The 20,333-nt window shown below is 35.2% G+C and overlaps 1 protein-coding gene across 1 annotated transcript; it reads right to left on the bottom strand.

Annotated features, from left to right (window-relative positions):
• Positions 1 to 5,452: 5,452 nt before the first annotated feature.
• zgc:152670 (uncharacterized protein LOC557059 homolog) lies at positions 5,453 to 16,107 on the bottom strand. Its single transcript, XM_056467846.1, has 14 exons — positions 15,978 to 16,107; positions 14,364 to 14,460; positions 14,105 to 14,256; positions 13,822 to 13,941; positions 13,499 to 13,720; positions 12,082 to 12,227; positions 11,810 to 11,986; positions 9,660 to 9,715; positions 9,335 to 9,428; positions 8,745 to 8,795; positions 7,800 to 7,838; positions 7,639 to 7,707; positions 7,468 to 7,564; positions 5,453 to 7,353 (listed from the first exon to the last, which is right to left on the bottom strand). The coding sequence occupies exons 1-14, from the start codon at positions 16,057 to 16,059 to the stop codon at positions 7,283 to 7,285; spliced, it is 1,473 nt and encodes a 490-aa protein (XP_056323821.1). The 5' UTR covers positions 16,060 to 16,107; the 3' UTR covers positions 5,453 to 7,282.
• Between the last annotated feature and the right edge of the window lie 4,226 nt (positions 16,108 to 20,333).

The raw sequence follows: 20,333 nt of genomic DNA, 5'->3' as shown, positions 1-20,333 counted from the left end.
AAAAATCTTCCTTCCGTTAAACAGAAATTGGGGAAAAAAATAAACAGGGGGTTAATAATTCAGGGGGGGCTAACAATTCTGATCTTAACTGTATATATTACATCTACATACATTAGCCAATGCAGTGGCTATTCTCCATGTAGTCCATCCAACAAATAAAATTATAAATTTACATAAAATCAACATCAAAACCAAAAACAAAAATAAAACATTAAAATATGAATTAAAAAAAAACAATATAAACAAATGCCAAAACCCAAAAAGCACCAATTTACAATAAACCATACTGTCACACAAAACAATATTGATGTATCTACCTGTGGGATATGTAAGCCTATTTTGTTAATTGATATCAACAGTTAAAAATTATGCTTCAGCATAAATAAATGTTTTAGTAAAAATGTCATATGACTTATATAAAATATTTTCTATATGATTACAGATTCTGTTATGCATGCATTGTAGACATTTGCAAGTAGACATTTACATATACAAAAAATATAGAAACCCCACATAAATCCATCATTTATATTACAGTGTAAAAAAAAAACTCTTGCTGTATAAACTTTTTCAATTGAATCAAATGAACTTTTCTAGTCATAGCAACAACAACAACAACAAAAAAAAACACATTAAATCTAACTAACCTATTGAAATGAGTTAAAGTAGCATGAAACATTTGTTGTCATTACTTTTGTCATATAATTTTTTTACAGTGTACTACATGGTAAAAAGTAATTATTTACATTACCTAAAAAAGGGAGTAAACCCATTGCTTTAAAAGCAACAGTTTTATTTAGATCCATTTAAATTGTTGAATTATTTACTCATTTATTTATTCATTTTCCTTCTGCTTTGGCGACCCCTGATGAATGAAGAGACTAAGCCGAAGGAACCACCAACTTATCCAGCATATGTTTTATACAGCGGATGCCCTTCCAGCTGCAACCCAGTACTGGGAAATACCCACATTCATTCACACTCATACACTATGGCCAATTTAGTTTATTCAATTCACCTGTGCCGCATGTCTTTGGATTGTAAGGGAAACAGGAGCACCCACACAGAAATGCCAACTGACCCAGACGGGGCTCAAACCAGCGACCATCTTGCTGTGAGGCGACAGCGATACCCACTGCGCCACCGTGTTGCCCTTGTTGAATTATTTAAGTAATAATTCTTAAATAACTTTAAGGCAATGGGTTTACTCGCTTTTTCAAGTCAAGTCAACTAATCCCTTTAAAAGAAACACAGATGGGCATGTATTTATGATATTTAATGAGCTTAATATTGTTTTTGTTTTTTCAGGTATTATTATAATAAGCGCATTTTACACAAGACCAAAGGGAAACGCTTTACCTACAGGTTTAACTTCAGCAAGCTAATCTTAGTGAACTATCCAGGTCTTCCAACCTGCCCACAGGTGCGTAAATATGTTTACAATTTTATTATTGACCTTTTGTTTTCTAGATTATAATTGTGTTTTGTTATTTCATTTTTTTTATTTTCAGAATACACCATCTGTCCCTTTCTCTGTCTTTCCTCCTCAGCTTTCCTTCTACAACTCTTCTATTGACAGGGGTAATATTGAACTTTGAATAATGAATTATTGGGTAACACTTTACAATAAGTGAATATGATGTTTTAATATGTAAGCTCAATATTATTTTATTATGAATTAATGATGAGTTAATGCATGCGCTAATCGTGAACTACTTTAACTACATAAGCCATCTTACAGCATGAGTCACATGAGTTCATTTGTGAATAACGGCTACCCTAATTACTTTTTAGTACATGATTGTTTGTTAATTAATGTATTAATTACCATATTAGTTTATGCTTAATTTAACCATCATGAACTCTTGAAATGTTTATGTATAATTATATCATGACTTTACTTGGAGGGGCACATCATCATTAACCCATTCTTAACTACTCTTGAACTTCTTATGCACATCCGTCTAGTTCATTTACACTGAATAGCAATAGAAAAGTGTTCAGTCAACATCAACATGAACAGTTTAAACACATGAGTTCATGAGTAGTTAAGGATGAGTTAATTGCAACACAGGCTCATTGTGAAAACGTAGCCCTACAGACGTTTCTGGAGACAGCGAATTACGTAGTCGGAGGCACGTATGGCTGCATTTGATTTTTTTAAACGAACGCTACGGGGCGGTGTGACGCCGTTCCTTTCTGCGCTTACCAGCTGACCGACCGCTTACCTCCATATGGACGCATTCCAGCTGCAACCAGTTTGTCCTGTTAGCGCGACATATACGTCGGCGGACTTGAGACGCAGACAGGAATTGACCACGAAGACAGGGTTCGAGTCTGGTGAAGGGTGGTTCCAGATAGCAGGTAAGACAAAAACAGAATCCAAAAAATAAAAACAACAAGTAAATAGCAGGGTGAGGATGTGGTAAAATCTGAAAACATGGTAAAAAAAATCAGATGAGGGCTTTTATTTTAGGGTTAGGGAAGTGGGTGGGTGGGTCAGTCGATAAAATTGGTTGGGTTTAGGGAAGGGGGAGGGTGGGTCAGCCAATCGTTCGCTCAGTCAGTCGGAAAGTCTGTTAAAAAGTGAGTCGACAGCGACATCTAGTGGGTTTACACAGAACAGCAGGCACGAATGGCACTCGCGAGGGAAATTTGAGATCACAAAAAGCATACACAGCGACCTCTGGTGGATTCGCGAAAACAAAACATACGGGACATATTTCGCGGTCTCCAGAAACGTCTATAGAGGTACGTTTTCAGAATGAGCCTGGGTTGGTTAATGATGATGTGCCCCTCCAAGTAAAGTCATGGCCTAATTATACATTAACAGCTCACGAGTTCATGTTGGTTACATGTAGCTTAAACCTAATACATTAATTAACAACATGTAATAACAAGTAATTAAAGTAGGCATTATTCACACATGAACTCTTCTGACTCATGTTGTAAAGTTAGCTCATTATTAGCGCAGGCATTAACTCATCATTAATTCATAATAAAGTAATGTTTAGTTTGCGTATGAATACATCATTATTCATGTTCTGTTATTGTAAAGGGTTACTAATTATTGTTGATTTAAGCCTTTATGATTTATATTTTAACACTGATTTTATTTTTCTCTGTGTGTCCTATATGTGTTATAGCTAGTATGCAGTCAATTTCTCATCCCCTTCTGCTGCCCTACAGCTTCCCCAAACCCCTTCCCTTTCCCCAGGTACATCCAATCCAAAGGCAGATTTCCTTCTTTCCTGGCCCGCCTCCCTCAGGGATTAACCTACCAGAGCTCTCCTGCCTGTCTCCAGTCAGCTCCGCCCTTCAGTTCAGCCAATCTTTAAACTGGCCAGTCAAAAACAGCACAGATTGGCCGCTCAACAGAGTTCTCGGATTACAAGACAGGAGTGAACTGCTAAATAAAAACCACGAGCGCAAAGAAGACAGAAAAATATTTCCCGAGGCTATGCAGTAGAAGATTTAGTCAGGTTGTTGTATTTATTAATAGTTTATAAATCTTTACTGACAGGTTAAGAGCAAAGCATGTTATATATGCCACATTATTAACTTAAGAGATGACTGAAGGTGTTTCAATAATTTGAAAAGGAATATATGTGTAAAACAAATTATTTGCCTAAGACTAAAGTGTCTGTCTGATAACACATTGTTAAATAAAGATGGACATCTTTGTACATTTTACATATTGTTGAACAAGAATTGTTTTTGATATGTCATATACACTACCTTTCAAAAGTCTTGTCGCCTATCCAAGTTTTAGGAACAACAAATAATAACTTGACTTCTAGTTGATCATTTGGTATCAGAAGTGGCTTATATGAAAGGCAAAGGCCTCTAAAGGCCTCACTTAACAGAAATAATGTACAGTATAGAATATAAAGTCATGGTGCAGTGGAAAAAGAATTAATATTGTGTATGACTCCCATGAGCTTGAAGGACTGCATCCATACATCTCTGCAATGACTCAAATAACTTATTAATAAAGTCATCTGGAATAGTAAATAAAGCGTTCTTGCAGGACTCCCAGAGTTCATCAAGAATCTTTGGATTCATCTTCAATGCCTCCACCATCTTACCCCAGACATGCTCAATAATGTACATGTCTTGTGACTGGGCTGGCCAATCCTAGAGCACCTTGACCTTCTTTGCTTTCAGGAACTTTGATGTGGAGGCTGAAGTATGAGAAGGAGCGCTATCCTGCTGAAGAATTTGCCCTCTCCTGTGGTTTGTAAAGGGCAGCACAAGTGTCTTGATACCTCAGGCTGTTGATGTAGCCATCCACTCTGCAGATCTTTCACACACCCCCATACTGAATGTACCTCCAAACCATGACTTTTCCTTCACCAACCTTGACTGATTTCTGTGAAAATCTTGGGTCCATGCGGGTTCCAATAGGTTTTCTGCAGTATTATGATTGGGATGCAGTTCAACAGATGATTCATCTGAAAAATCAACCTTCTGCCACTTTTCCAAAAGATCAACTAGAAGTCAAGTTATTAGTTGTTGCTCTTACAACTGGGATCGACGATAAGACTTTTGTCAGGTTCGTCATACACACACACACACAGACGCGCACACACACACACACACACGCACACGCGCGCACACACACACACACACACGCACACACACACACACACACACACGCACACACACACACACACGACAGCTGCAGTCACGTTTACAAAAGTTTACTCAAACCAAAGCACTCAATACACATATCACATTTCTGTTATGGTATTATACTTTTACATTAAGATATTGTTTAACATTTTAAATAGTGCAATTTAAACCAAAAATGAAATAACAGGTCCTGTTTGACTTAAATGTAAAGAAATAAAAGAGTTTAATGTCTATGCATTGAGATTTACAATAGACTTTAAGCAGTGTTTAGTCAACTGACAAAAAAAATGTATATAATAAAATACTTTTCAACAAACAAAGTTATTAGAAAAGTAATAATGTGCGTAGCAATAAGTTATTTTTCTGAAGTAACTTAGCAGAACACTGCAGCAGAGTAAACAATAGCCCAATTTAAAAAGTGATAACTTTTAGACTTTTTTTAATTGAGTAAACCTGTTGCCTTAAAATAATTAGGTAACTAAACTATGTGATAAAAATTAAACTGTCAACTTTCAAGTTGCAATGGGTTTACTCATGTTTTAAAGTAAAGCCAAGTTCAGTACTAATAGTTTTTTATGGGGCAGATCTCAAAGTCATTATAAGTTGATAAGTTTGATAAGTTTTAATAAGCTGTTTGCAACACATTCAGTGCAAACCAGTATCCATTCAAAAGGTTGTATGAATAATAATACCAAGCATTTACCTAAATAACAACAGTGATACTTGACAGATGACATCTTAAAAAGGATTAATTGAATAGTTCAATTCATTCACAGTTGTAGTATTTAACATTTGTAGAATTGTTTATTGTGTGCTGCTGTGTTTAGTCTCATGAAACAACTTGCTGTCTTATTCTCTGCATGTCACTTAAAAATGAAAAACATACTGTTTGTGTTATAATTTTCAGATATTTATAATTATAATAATTTACAGATATTTCCTTCAACTTAAAACAGGAACATACAGCAATTAATTGAAACCCTTCACTGTCACCGTCAGAAATTATACAGACAAGTTTACAAACTTTTGTGAGGTTCATCAAAACAAAAAATCCAATTTGCGACTTGCTGCTTATAGGCGCAATACAGTACACACCTACACCTAAACACCTAAAAAAAATGAAAATCCCACCATTGGGGTGGTTAATATTTCATCTCTTTTTTTTGCAATGAAATTCTAATCCAATCATGACAAACTATAAATTGTTGGAAAGGTATAAGACTTTTGAATACATATTTTACCACAGTTTTTTTCTTGTTAAGGAAGATTAATAGATTAAAACCTACACAGGCTCATTGAGAAAATGTACCTTGGTGTACATTTTTGAGAACCGAGAATTATTTGCTTGCGGGTACATATGGTAGCATCTTAAGTGTAAAACAAACGCTACAGGATAATACCGCTGACTGATACCTCCTTATGGACGGCTTTTGATGGTAGCTCACCTTGAACAGCGTTACACTTGGCACGCAGAGAAGTTTGAGTCTGACAAAGGACTGTTCCAGAAACCAGGAAAAACGTAACCCAAAAAGCAGTGTGAGGTCGGGTTAAAAGCTTGTACATGGTTGCAATGGCTTTTCTCTTCTTGTTTGCTTTTGAAAACACTATCGGTTGGGTTTAGGGAAGAGGGTGAGTGGATCAATCGATATCAAGTTGATATTTTAGTCATGACAACAACCCCACCGGCTTCTCTCACAAATATACACGAGAAGGACTTAAAATTGTACAGAAATGTACACAGTGGCCTCTGGTGGATTTACGAGAAATAGCACATATGAAATTATTTGACATTGTAAAAAAATGTACACAGTGCTCCCTCTAAGGATTTTTGAAAACAAAAACTTCAAGACAACGAAGTCCAGAATACATATTTGTCAGTTCTAAAAAATGGGCACATATCCTGGGCACATATTTCTAATGAGCCTGGGTTGATTAAAGCACATTCACTGTCACCCTATACAACCCATGGGATCAGTTACAGTTAAATTTTAAACTGTAATATTGTAGTCTAAACATGAAGCAATAATAACAAACTATTTATTACTTGAAAGCTTAATATTTCTAGTTTACATATACAGCATGGGTTAAAAATATAACAATAACAAAAGTGTATAAGCACTTTACATTGGGTAGAGTATGTTTACAGACTTTTGTAAGGTTAAAAAAAAAAATCCTGTTTGTGACTTCATGTTCAAAAATTATAGCTTACAAGCACAATACATTACGCTACTACACATACCCCAACACCAATAAAACATGTAAATCGTCATTCCTAATCATACTGAAAAAGAAATGTGCAACATACACTTTAAATACAACTGCAGAAAATACACAGTGCCTCATTTTACAGGAATAACTCACTAGTTGGACTGATTTACTTCATGTAATGTGATATTTTACACTGATATCTCGCTGAAACTTATTGCATTTTTATTTAACATGGCACTTAAACAGAACTAAATTGCAGTAAACGTTAATACACCGTAGATCTAAAATACTTGATACATACATGGAAAAACAACATTCACATTCTCTTGACTTTGGTTACAGTTATTGCACGCTGCATAATTTAAAGGCCTACATATGCTCATATAATATGACTTTTACAATCATATTACTCAAATGATTTCTTCAAAGTTAGTGTCTTTCATTCCCATTGTAACAAAGAGCAGGGTCTCCTGAACTCCTGTCCAAACTCATGGATCCATTTATTAGCCACTGAAATCAGAAAAAAAAATATTACACCATGTCTAATAAAACTGAAAGGAAATATATATTTTATACATTATAAAAGACTAAAACAGTCATCCAAACCAGTAAAAAATACTTTACCCCATTTGTTTCCCACTAAAACTGGGCATCCTGCGTGTTTTGTTTTTAAATCCAGCTCTCCATTTTTGTGTAAGTTGTACCAAAACACGGCGGAACCCTTCAATGACAGAAAATTAATGTGTATTTTACTTCAATTATTGTAATATACAGATCAGAGAATTGAGATTTTACCTTTTCCGGCTTGACAGCAACTCCAACATAAGGGAACACAGTAGCGCCCCCTACCTCCACATCACTCATCTACACAAAACACATCACTTACTGCTCATTTTACACTAATGAATATGAAGACATGTAATGTTTATAATTCTAACTAATGGGGAAAGACTTACATAAATAAGGAATGTAGCAGTCCTTTCATTCACCTCATCCTGTGAGATCGAGCATTCGTAAGTTATATATTGCGTTCATTTGACTGGTTAATAAGGCTATCAAGCTCTCGTTGATATACAAATGACATTGTTTGTATCAAATTCACATTTTCAGGTCATGTAGGCTATTCTCAAGGAGAGCTCAATGTATAAGACTTAAGAGAGTTATTATTAAAGCAGGGATGCATAAGAAAGTGTTCAAATAAAGGAAATTTTTATTTTATGATTACAAAGCACAGCTTAGATCTCTTTGCTAAGAGCTAAGAGATCACTTGCCAATTCTCATCATTTTTTTGGGATTTGCAGTTTTGTGTTTAATTAAAATGTAATTTTAGTTCCTGTAATATATATATATATATATATATATATATATATATATATATATATATATATATATATATATATATATATATATATATATATATATGTGTATATATATATATATATATAGTCACATTTAGTGCATTTTTGTGTAACAAAAACGTGCTATATTTTCAGACGTGTATTCAATTTTAGGCAACATTTAACTAAATTAGTTAACTTTTAACTGACAGTTAGAAGAGAAAGAGGTTATTTGGGGGAGTGGCCCTGATTTTTTAAATAAACGAAAAATGCTCAATAAATATTTTTAAAGGAAAATGTTCTCAGACTTTAATAAAACCAAACAAAAATAGATTATAAATCCAGTAAATTCAGAGAAACTGATAACTGCCATACAGCTATTAATGTTTTAATTGAGACGAGAATTTTTTGTGATCAGAGGCAATCAGAAACAATGAAAGCCTGTTCAAGCTAGAATAATCAGAGACCTCATGAACTGTAACTCATGAATTATATATACATTTATAATATATAGAATTTATAATGAATTTTATATACATTTACAAATGAAGAGTATGATCTTACCCCTGCATCAAAATGTGGCGAATATCTGCCACCAATCCCATAATTTTGAACCTGAAAAAACATTACACCTCTTTTTATTTTACAATGTAAAAATGTTTTATCTACTGAATTAAGAGTAAATATAAAATAAAATGATATACAGTATATATATAAAACAATGACTATCAAACTTTTTTTGCTATGATTTACAGTAGATGTACACTAAAAATGTGTAATTAACTGTAAATAATAATATCAAAAATCCTATCAGGCACATTTAAAGCATTAAAATATTAATTTATTATTAATATTACATTTTTAAATAAAAAAATAGTAATAAGAACAAGTCAGAATAAGTATACTTTAATTTATTGCATAAATATATCTTCTGCATTGATTTGATCAAAATCATTTATTTCCTCATTTATTTGAACAAAAAAAGCATTGGATGCATTAAAAGATTTTTGCTTGCGTTTACTACGCTTCTTCTAAACACATAAAATCAATCTGTAAATTTAATCTGATGCAAACACCAAAATAGACATCTCGTCTTTGACCCCTAATAACACATTTTGACAAAAGCAGGTGATTACATGCTTACTATGACGTACATGTAGTCTTTCAGCTGATTCCACAGACAGTCCTGTGATGTCTGCAATCTTCTGACTGATACGAGCAACTGTGCCAACCTCATCCACAAAAACACTGAAAACAAAGAAGAAGTAATGAGTTTCACATCGTTAAGATTAGTTTCATGAACTATTAATGAATGCGGACTAATGCACATTAACGAAATAACTATGCTATTTTTACAGCATTTACAATGACAGTATAAAGCGTATCTGTGTGAAAATAAACAGGTTTTAATACAGCAGTTGTATCAGATGATGACAGAATTTTTTTATTAGAATGATCTTTCGATAATGAGATTATCACCTTTGAGAAGTACGAATGTCTGAAATTTCTCCCAATCCAATCTGAGACCTAGTAAGCTAAAAAATAAAAAGAATAAATAAAAGATTTCAGGTATATCATTATATACCCAAATAACACACACATTATGTCTAAGCTGACACCATTGCACAGGTTTTTCCTCATGTTTAAACTTTCCATTTCTTAATCAAACTTTGTGAAGCTAAAAGCACACACTCCTTTAGACCTTAGACATCTCCAGCGCTTAAATTTGTCTGAACTAGAACTAATGGGCCAAACCTGATCATTTTAAGTAATAGCCTCTAACCTCTGAATAGCACAATAAACCATAAATAACTTTAAGAAGAAATCAGATACTAATTAAAATGAAAACAATTAAATATTTGAGTCTTTACTTTGGCAACCAGACAGCTTGTCTAACTTAAAAGTTCTTTGAAAGCTAACGAGAAAATAAGCCTTTTTGTATGCTGTCTAATAATGGCATTACATTTATTTATGAGCGAAACGTAGAAAGACTCTTGAAGGACTTTTAGAGGATGCTGCCCAACATAATATTACAGTTAGCATGTGTACTCCAACCAGCATTACAGAGACCAACAAAGCTTCACTGAGCATTACTGGTTTTAATGCCAGTGACTAATGCCTTGTAGTTTTTACATTTACATTTACATTTACATTTAGTCATTTAGCAGACGCTTTTATCCAAAGCGACTTACAAATGAGGACAAGGAAGCAATTTGCACAACTATAAGAGCAGCAGTGAACAAGCGCTATAGACAAGTTTCAGGCGTGTAAAAGTCTAAGAAGCAAAAACATTAGTAGAATTTTTTTTTTTTTTTTTTTTTTTTTTTTTTAATAGAGAGAGAGAGAGAGAGAGAGAGAGAGAGAGAGAGAGAGAGAGAGAGAGAGAAAGAGGGCTCAGTTAGTGGTATAGCCAGAGAGGCAATTGCAGATTAGGAGGAAAAGTGGAGACTAAACAGTTGCGTTTTTAGTCGTTTCTTGAAGACAGCAAGTGACTCGGCTGTTCTGATGTAGTTAGGGAGTTCATTCCACCAACTGGGCAGATTGAATGTGAGAGTTCGGGAAAGTGATTTCTTCCCTCTTTGGGTAGTTTTTAATTTTTTTTTCGGTTATGTTTATCTATTTTGTTTTGGCTAATTAACTCATTAGCAGTGTTGGTTGCTTGTTAACAGACCTGAGAGTGGATTGTTGAACTTGTTGACACAATTTATGATTTCCTAACTATGGTTAAGATACGATTTTGTCAGATAGGATAAGAATCCCAAATCAAGTTAAGATTTGCTTCTGTAATACGACTTTCCAATTGGCTTCTGTAATACGAATTTGCGAAAAATCCTAATTTGATGTATCGTATCTTAAAGCTCGTGTGAAATCAAAATTTACAATGTTTATTTTGCTAGCGCACATTGTGATTCTTAAGCCGAACAATTAATCTGTGCATATTAATCCACTGAAAAAAAAAAGATTTGTTTTGGTAACCTTCAAAGTCTGGCCATTTTTGCGTTGACGACAGTTAACTTCAGCCACAATATTCCTAACCATGCCTCTCCCTGCTGAAAAATCCAGCTTAAACCAGCCTAGGCTGGTTGGCTGGTTTTAGCTGGTCAACCAGCCTGGTTTTAGAGGGGTTTTGGCCATTTCCAGGCTAGTTTTCAGCCATTTCCAGCCTGGTCTTAGCTGGTCAGGCTGGAAAATGACCAGCTAAATCCAGCTAAAACCAGCATGACCAGTCTGGTTTAAGCTGGACATAGCTGGTTTTGGCTGGGCTCCCAGCCTGACTTGGCTGGTCAAGCTGGTTTAGCTGGTCAACCAGCTAAAACCAGCCAATCAGTCTAGGCTGGTTTAAGCTGTATTTTTCAGCAGGGTTACCGTTAGTTTCTGTTTGAGTTGGAAGTACATCAACAATCTAAAATAAAAGTCTCAGGAACTTCTGGTTCAAACGGACTTTAAGTTAAGACCTATTATAAGAAACTTTCTGTAATATCCCCAAAAATACCAAGATTCATTACAATGTGGGAACATTTTGTGAGGGTTAGCTTTAGCCAATGGTTGGTGAAGAGGACTTAAAATATAGCCTGTACAATATAATAATCATTACATATATGGTAGGTGTGTGTGCATGTGTGATTCACTTCAGGTCTGGCGATATCCTTGAGCGTCTCTATCTCTGTGTCTGAGATCACATCATGATATCTGATGATTTTAGGCTCGTCCCACAACTCTTCCTCTTTCACTGGCGCATACATCAGTCTGGGGTTTCCTCCACCTGTGCTGTACCTACAGGACAGCGCCCTCTGCCTCTTGGAGGTCTGATTTAATCAAACATAATAACACATCAAATCAATACACACTGAAGTATAATTAGATTTTAAATGGTTATTTAAGTCTGAGACTCTTCACTTGCCCTCTCATCAACCTCTCCTCTACACAGGGCCTCGTAGGAGTTATTTGACTGTGTGTTCAATGTAAAAATGTCGGGGTTTGAAGTTCTCTGCAAACGAAGGAGTCTGTAAAGGCCCAATCGAACTTTGATTTCTTCATTACTTGGATCTGAGGCACAGAAGGTTATGACATCAACAGAATAATTGCAAAATTGTGTAGGCAATATGAATAAAATATATAATAAAAATTATTAATATTTAAGTCAGCATGAAACCAAAACTTTCTCCTCTTATTTTTTTCTCCTCTTATTTCAAAAGGATCACGTGCTTATGATTGTCCACGGCTGGTTCTGCATTAGCTAACACATGATTCAGCAATCAGATGATTCCTAACGCACTATAAATAGCCAGAGTTTCTTACCTCAGTTTCTTCGTCTTGAAGAATCCCCCCTCCCACCCCCCCCTCCTTTCTAGATTGGGTGACACGGTGGCCCAGTGATTAGTACTGTTGCCTTACAGCAATAATGTTTCTGGTAAAGTCCCTATTGAACCAGTCGACATTTCTGTGCGGAGTTTGCTTGTTCTCCCTGTGCCTTCGTGGGTTTCTCCTGGGTTCTCCAGTTTCTTCCCACAGTACAAAAACACGCAACCTAAGTAAACTGAACATACCAAATTGGCATCATAGTTAAGCTCTTAGTAAGCCGTACATCTCTCTTTAGCCAACCCTATATCTGTCATTAGCCAGAAATGAGTCAGGGGAGTTCATCAAGACCTACCTGAGCTCAAACTCCCCTCTCACCCTGCTAACGGGAGGGAACCCAGGGCTCGAATCTTATATCAGGGCTCAGAACAGCATGCCAAACAAGCTTTTTACCAATCATCAGCTTACCAATCATACTTGTTATAAACGATGAATTCATGCACTTGATTATTTTGTAAAAAAAATAATTTGCCCTCATAATCTTTTATCAAAAGCCTAACCTTCCCTCCACCCTCAAAATATTTTTTCTTCACTTCTGGTCACATGGAATGTCTTAAGGGCGGGGCTATCAGGTCCTTTAGGGCGGGGCTATCAGTGCATGTATCGCTTCTGCCCTGCCTTCATGAGATGCAATGGCTCAAACGAATATGAGACAATTCCATCTATAAAATTTAGCTCCTTGTTATTGTCATCATTGGGCATCAGAAAAACATTCTGCACCAGAGGGTGTCAATAGTGGTTCTGGTAGAAAATAATCCACAACTGAGTGCTGTTTTCTTAGCAATGCCCATCTTCCGGCGAAATAATCATTTCCCAAAAGACAAAAACAAGCGCCACCCTGCATTTTTAGCTCATTTCAGAAACCATTTTAATCAGATGTATGTCATGATAGAGGGTAAAAAGGACATTCTTAACTTCTGTTTCATGCAGACTTAAACCTAATATCACCGTGTGCTCACCCAGATTTAGAAGCTTTTGGCCAAAGTAAATTGCCACAGGTAGGTTGCCAAACTGATAGGCAGAGGAACTAAGAAATTTTAGCAAATCATTCTTAGTAGTCGATGAGAAATCTGTCAATCTTTCCAGACTGTGCATAAACCAGAGAAAGGCATGCTGGAATTTGTCCTCTTCATAAGCAACCAGACCAATATAGTAGGCTTCATCTGCACTAAGAGGTGTTTCTGTGAAATGCAAAACGAAAGCATTGATCAGATTGGAATTTTTTTCAAACACTAAAAAGGGAAACTCTGGCAGTGAAACTGCACTGGTACAAATATTTCACCTTTTGTTATGTTGTGAGGGTAGAGTTTGTAGATCTCCTGCAGCCCGATCAGTCCTAAAGCAGCACTGTTTATATCCTCCAGCTCTGGGATGAGTGAATAATCTAGTAGTGTCTGAAACTCTACAAGATTTTTACAAAAAGAAGAGATCTATAACTGCATCCTGATCATAGAAAAAGTTGAATAAATAGCTTAAAAGTGTTTATTTAGTCTTTTTTCACCAATACTTAATTCCATAAATAAATTGCAATGCATATTTAGAGGCTTCATGAAAAAAGATCTCACCCTGATATAGACTCTGTTGAGTGAATTTGACAATATTGACCCATTCATGTCTCAGTCGTTTGAGGAATTTGAAAGCTGCCACAGGGTCTCTCGTGGTTTCCTCTGGGCTCTGTGGGTTGGAGAATGATCCCAATTGAAGAAGTAGAAGAAGACTGCAGGAGATACAATTCATCACATATAGTGTTATAAATATATAAATGTAATAACGTTTTAATCTAAAACCAGATATAAGATAAATAATTGCTTTCATATACTTTACCTCTTCATTTTCTTTAGGTTTTCCTCTTCAGCATCAATATACAAACTGAAGGTGTCCAGAAGGGTTTCCTCTTCATTAAAAAGTTGTGAAACTTGATCTATGATACAATGACATATTATGTCTGCATTGACCTTGTATCTGTGATCTGACCCTGCCTGTTATATAGAACTTGCTCCAAATTGATACATACCTCAGTCACCCTTAATTACGATCCATAATAAAGTGCATTATATAGTATGTACTGTATTTACAACTCTTTTTGATGAATGTTACATGGTAACTATCATTAATTGATCAACTGTAGAATAAATATACTCTAGTATACTTTCCCAGCAGACACAGGACGTCAACATGATGTCAGATTAGCGTTGTACCCCAACGTTGTGGGACGTTGCATTTTGGGTGGAAATGAAATTGGGTTGACGTCAGAACCCAACATCAGACCGACGTCAGTGTCCAACGTCAAAGAGACGTTGAATTTTGGTCACTTTTAATATGAACGTCTAATGATGTTACAACTTGACATTGTGTGGACGTTACCACTATGACTTCTATCAGACATTGGATTTTGGTTGCCATACATGATGAATAAATGTCAGTATTTGACGTCAATATGACATCAGTTTAAGACCACTTACTTGAGGTCACTTACCAACGCAACCTAAAAACAACCAAATATCAATGTCATTTGACGTCATTATTGGACATGAAAATAACATACATTAAAGTTTGGTCACCCGACATCACGACCTAAATCTTATCTTATGACGTTGTGTGTCTGCTGGGTTATTTTTACTACAAGTCTGGTGTATTGTAGTATAAAAATACACTGTAAAATATATCTGTTAATTTACAGTTTCCATATTTTGTAATTCATAAGTGTTTTTTGTTGATTTATGATTGTGAACTGCATCATGGGACCTTGATTTCTGCTCTGTTGAATTTTGATGTTGAAAATTCTATTCAAACTCTACAGTCTTTCTTAAAAACTACAATTTAACAAAGTGACTTTTTTTGACATTTTAGTAGTTTGAAATAATACAGAAAATGTCACTCTAAACTATTAAATATCACTTGATTATATCAAATTTTATATTAATTGAGATTTTAAATATCAACTATTAAATATGCTAATAAAAGTCACTTTTTTGAACTTGTTAAAAGTTGTTGGAAGAAAGATCAATGTCCCATAATGCAGTTTAAAAGCATAAATAAATGGGGAAAAAATAAAAATAAATAAATACATGAATTACAAAATATGGAAAATTGCTAATTTATGGATATTTTTAACACTGTACATTATATAGTAATGTATTATATAGTATTATAGTAGTATAATATATAGTAGTATAATATTAGTACAGTAATGGGTAATTAATTTATATTACTATATTTGTTGTTTTACCATAGCAACTATTGAACTACCAAAACAGATTAATTCAAGTAAATAGTTTACATTAGTAGTCCTATGGTTAAAAACACTATTTACTATAAATTACTGTAGTCTTTTTCATAGCAACTAAAAACACAGAAGAGAACAAATATGTATGTCATGGTAAAGAAGCAATTAACAAAATAATAACAATAAATGAATTTTAAAAAAATCAGGCTTACCTACTGATGAGAAGAATTCCTGTTCAGTTTTACAGACAAACCATGAACACATCACAAATAATGTCAGCTGCTTTAATGCCATTTTTAAATCAACCTCACAAAGCACAAAAAAATGTTTGGTGTATGTATCAAGAACTGATAGCAGAGATTAAATACGGACTGCTTACGGGCATCCTTTTAAAGGCACACCTGTATTACGTCATGTGCCCGCATTACACAATTTCTCAGCACTGCTGTCATAAACATAATAAAATGAAAGTGAAAATAACAGAAGTGACAGATGGGTGTACAAAGCGTGTTGTTTGTTGTAATTAAATGTTTATTGACATAAAACGCCATAGCCATATATAATTTGTACCTGGTCAGTTGGCATCAATTGTGTGCATGTTCTCCCAGTGTTCACGTGGGTTTTCTACGGGTGCTTCAGTTTCCCCACAAGTCCAAAGACATGCTCTATAGGTGAATTGGGTAAGCAAAATTGGCCGTATGAGTGTGTGTGTGTGTGTGTGTGTGTGTGTGTGTGTGAATGTGATAGTGTATGGGTGTTTCCCAGTACTGGGTTGCAGCTGGAAGGGCATCCGCTGTGTTTTACATATGCTGGATTAGTTGGCGGTTCATTCTGCTGTGGCGACCCCTGATGAATAAAGGGACTAAGCCGAAGGAAAATGAATGAATGAATGAATTTGTACTTGTAATTAACTTTTAAGTTCATTAAATGCAGTAATTTGTATTTGTGTGTTGTGTATTTGCTGTGAAACCATTTGATACATTTATTTGAAAGCACCATGTTTCCAGAAAGTCTCAGAAACTAGTCTTTCCACTTCAGGATATTTATATTATCATCTTACCTCATCTCATCAAGGGATGTCAGTTTGACATATCAATAGAGTAATACACAATTATTTCCCTGATGGTTTCACTTGTTCAGAAGGGGTATGTGAAGTTAAAGCACTGATCAAATTTCTAGTGCCTTTGTAGTAATAATTCAATTGTCTAATTATGTTTCATTTGTCTAATTATGTTTCAATCTTTGACTAATTTATCATATCAAAAATTGTCACAAGAGTGCTGGTGTTAGCAACCATCCATGTCATCATCACATGCGAGTGAGACTTATACAGAAACTGAAAGTACAGAATAAATGATCACATCAGCTTGAATGTGTTCCTGAGCTCACTTTAAAGAACTCTTATGTTATGTTATGTTTGCCCTGAATACATGTTACTATGAGAAATTAAGAGGGTTGGAATTATTTCACATACACACATATTACACTTGTTTTTGCTACACTGTGAGGACCAAAAAATCCAGATAGGAATAATAAAACATTAGACATTGAACACTGAGGGAAGTAAATTGTAAAAGATGCTAAATTATGTTTATCTTACAGTTTTTAAATGCAGAATGTGCAGAAAAGAGAATTGTTTATCGGTAGGGTTGGGTTCTGGATGGAAAATACCATTTGGTCTGTATTAAAACAGTATGTCTGTGGAAAGTCCCTGCAGTAAACGGATTAAAGTGTGACTAAAGTGTGACAGACTATAACAGATCAAAGTGTGTGTTCATGTTTTATGTTAAAAAATAAGAACAAAATAATTTATATACAGTTGAAGTTATTAGCCCCCCTTAATTATTAGCCCCCTGTTTATTTTTTCCCCAATTTCTGTTTAACAGAGAGATTTTTTCTAAACATAATTGTTTTGATAACTCATTTCTAATAACTGATTTATTTTATCTATTTTATGATGACAGTAAATAATATTTGACTAGATATTTTTCAAGACACTTGTATACAGCCTAAAGTGACATTTAAAGGCTTAACTAGGTTAATTAGGTTAACTAGGCAGGTTAGGGTAATTAGGCAAGTTATTGTGTAACGACGGTTTGTTCTGTAGACTATCGAAAGAATATATAGCTTAAATGGGCTAATAATATTGACCTTAAAATGGGTTTAAAAAAATTTAAAACTGCTTTTATTCTAGCCAAAATAAAACAAATAAGACTTTCCCCAGAAGAAAAAATATTATCAGACATACTGTGAAAATTCCTTTGCTCTGTTAAACGTCATTTGGGAAATAATTAAAAAAGAAAAAACCTAAGGGGTTTAATAACTCTGACTTTAACTGTATATATATTGTATACATAAGTAAGCAATAACATCATTATGCATAATGCATAGACCAAAAAAAGTACATTTAAACAGATAAATTAAAATAAATTGTATGGGTCAAAATGATTGTTCTTCTTGCATGTATCAATTGACCCTTGTCCTATTGTAGGAACAATTGGTTTAATTACAGATCCCATTTCAGACAATAATACCAAAATTATGATTTCTTTTTCAGCATTAATTAGACGTCTTATACTGCTTAAATGATAGGACAAATATCCTATAACTTTTAATCATTGGATTAGGGATCTTATGTACCATTTTACGATGGAGAAGATTTGGTACTCCACCAAAGGTTGCAGTAAAAAAATCTATCTGATTTGGCAGCCAATGCTGACATGTGTAGAGCAAATAGATCCATTATATATATTTACAGTTGAAGTCAGATTTATTAGCTTTATTTATTTACTATTTATTAAGCTTTTTTTTACATTTTAAAATGATTTTCCAAATGATGTTTAACAGAGCAAGGAAATTTTCACAGTATGTCTGATCATATTTTTTCTTCTGGAGATAGTCTACAGAGCAAACCATCATTATACAATAACTTGCCTAATTACCCTATCCTGCCCAGGTAACTTAATTAACCTAGTTAAGCCGTTTAATGTCACTTTGAGCTGTATAGAAGTGTCTTAAATATATCTAGTAAAATATTATGTGCTGTCATCATGGTAAAGATAAAAAAAATAAGTTATTAGAAATGAGTTATTAAAACTATTATGTTTAGAAATGTGTCGAGAAAACCTTCTCTCCATTAAACAGAAAATAGGGAAAAATATATAACTGTATAAATATAACTTTTATCTACTTGTATTTGCTTATGCTTATCTATGTATGTATATATACAGTTTTTCTCAGTGGCTTTGGTGTATTTCTCACAACACTATTTACATTTGCACAACAGTTTCTGTTTCTTAAATATTGCACAATATTTATTCTGTTTCTGTTTGCATTTCTCAAAACAATTAGTCATTTGTGCACATCAGTTTCTCATTCCTTCCAACAAATTGCAAATGCTTTTGGACATGCATCAATTGCTTTCACACAACTCTCTGCTGTTTTATAACATTATCATTAGCTTATGTCATGTCAGTCAAAATTAACTAAGCTTGTGAATGCTGAATAGTCATTTCATATAAAACTAATAGTCCTTTTCGGTAGGCTTTTCCGTGCTGAAGGCCTGCACCCCAGTCTAGCTGAAGCTGAACTCCTGTCGGACAACATCTCTAGGACGCTTCGTTCTATCTGACGAGTAAGTAAAAATTCACAAAATTCACAATTTAGCCATATAGACTCTTGTTCGTCCCACTTAAATAACAGTAATGCGTATCTGGCTAACACCATAGAGACTGTGTGTCATGGATTGGTCAGGCTCTCACGACCCCCACTCACGAAGATCACCATCACCTGACTTCTAATGAGCACACAGCTGCATCACATTCACGAGCACCAGATAAAAGCACAGCACTCCAGTCGCTCATTGTCCGGGCTCGTCTCGACGAAAGCGGACAACTGAGCGACCACTCAGCGTAGTCATCCTCAGCTAAACAAACGATTTACTTACCTGTTCTCTTTGTATTCCTCCTAGTCTTCCTGGTCCTCCCGAATCGTCCTGTCTTCCAGTCCTTCCAAGTCTGTGTCATCCTCTGTCAGCTGTATCTGGTGTGTGCTGTCCATCCTCGTGTATTCCTGTTACCCAGCCACGGAGGAAAAGACCCCAACATCATTCCTGATCCTCCTGGCTATCCTTCATGTGCTCCTTGTTGTCATTCAATAAACACCCTAACGTTTCCTTACCTCTGTCTCCTGTCCGCTTCATAACAGAAGCCCGGACCCATAACGACGACAACATGAGCACCCTCGATCACTTTCAAGAGCTGGTGGACCAGTTGAAGCGGATTCTACAGCCACCAGCTCCACTTTCCAACGCACCACCAGCACCGAGCACTTCCGCCTCCACAGTTTCTTCTTCGGCCCTTCCTTCCAGTCCCATGGCCCGACCAGCGCCCTACTCAGGCGGAGCGGGGGAGTGCAATGGTTTTCTGTTACAATGTTCCCTCATATTCGAAATGCAACCTTCTCTATATCCCACAGATAAGTCAAAGATCGCCTACATCGTATCACTACTCTCTGGACCTGCACTTAAATGGGCTGAGACGATCTGGAACCAAGCCGGGCCGGTCATG

Source organism: Danio aesculapii, chromosome 2 (assembly GCF_903798145.1).
Source record: "Danio aesculapii chromosome 2, fDanAes4.1, whole genome shotgun sequence".
NCBI classification, from domain to species: domain Eukaryota; kingdom Metazoa; phylum Chordata; class Actinopteri; order Cypriniformes; family Danionidae; genus Danio; species Danio aesculapii.
This window is presented reverse-complemented; position numbering and strand designations above follow the sequence as displayed.

Coding starts and splice junctions, on each gene's coding strand:
- zgc:152670 (XM_056467846.1), bottom strand. CDS start 16,059: ATGGCATTAAAGCAGCTGACATTATTTGTGATGTGTTCATGGTTTGTC. Junction 13,942..14,104: donor TCAACAGAGTCTATATCAGG/GTGAGATCTTTT, acceptor AAAATCTTGTAG/AGTTTCAGACACTACTAGAT. Junction 7,839..8,744: donor CGCCACATTTTGATGCAGGG/GTAAGATCATAC, acceptor TCGATCTCACAG/GATGAGGTGAATGAAAGGAC.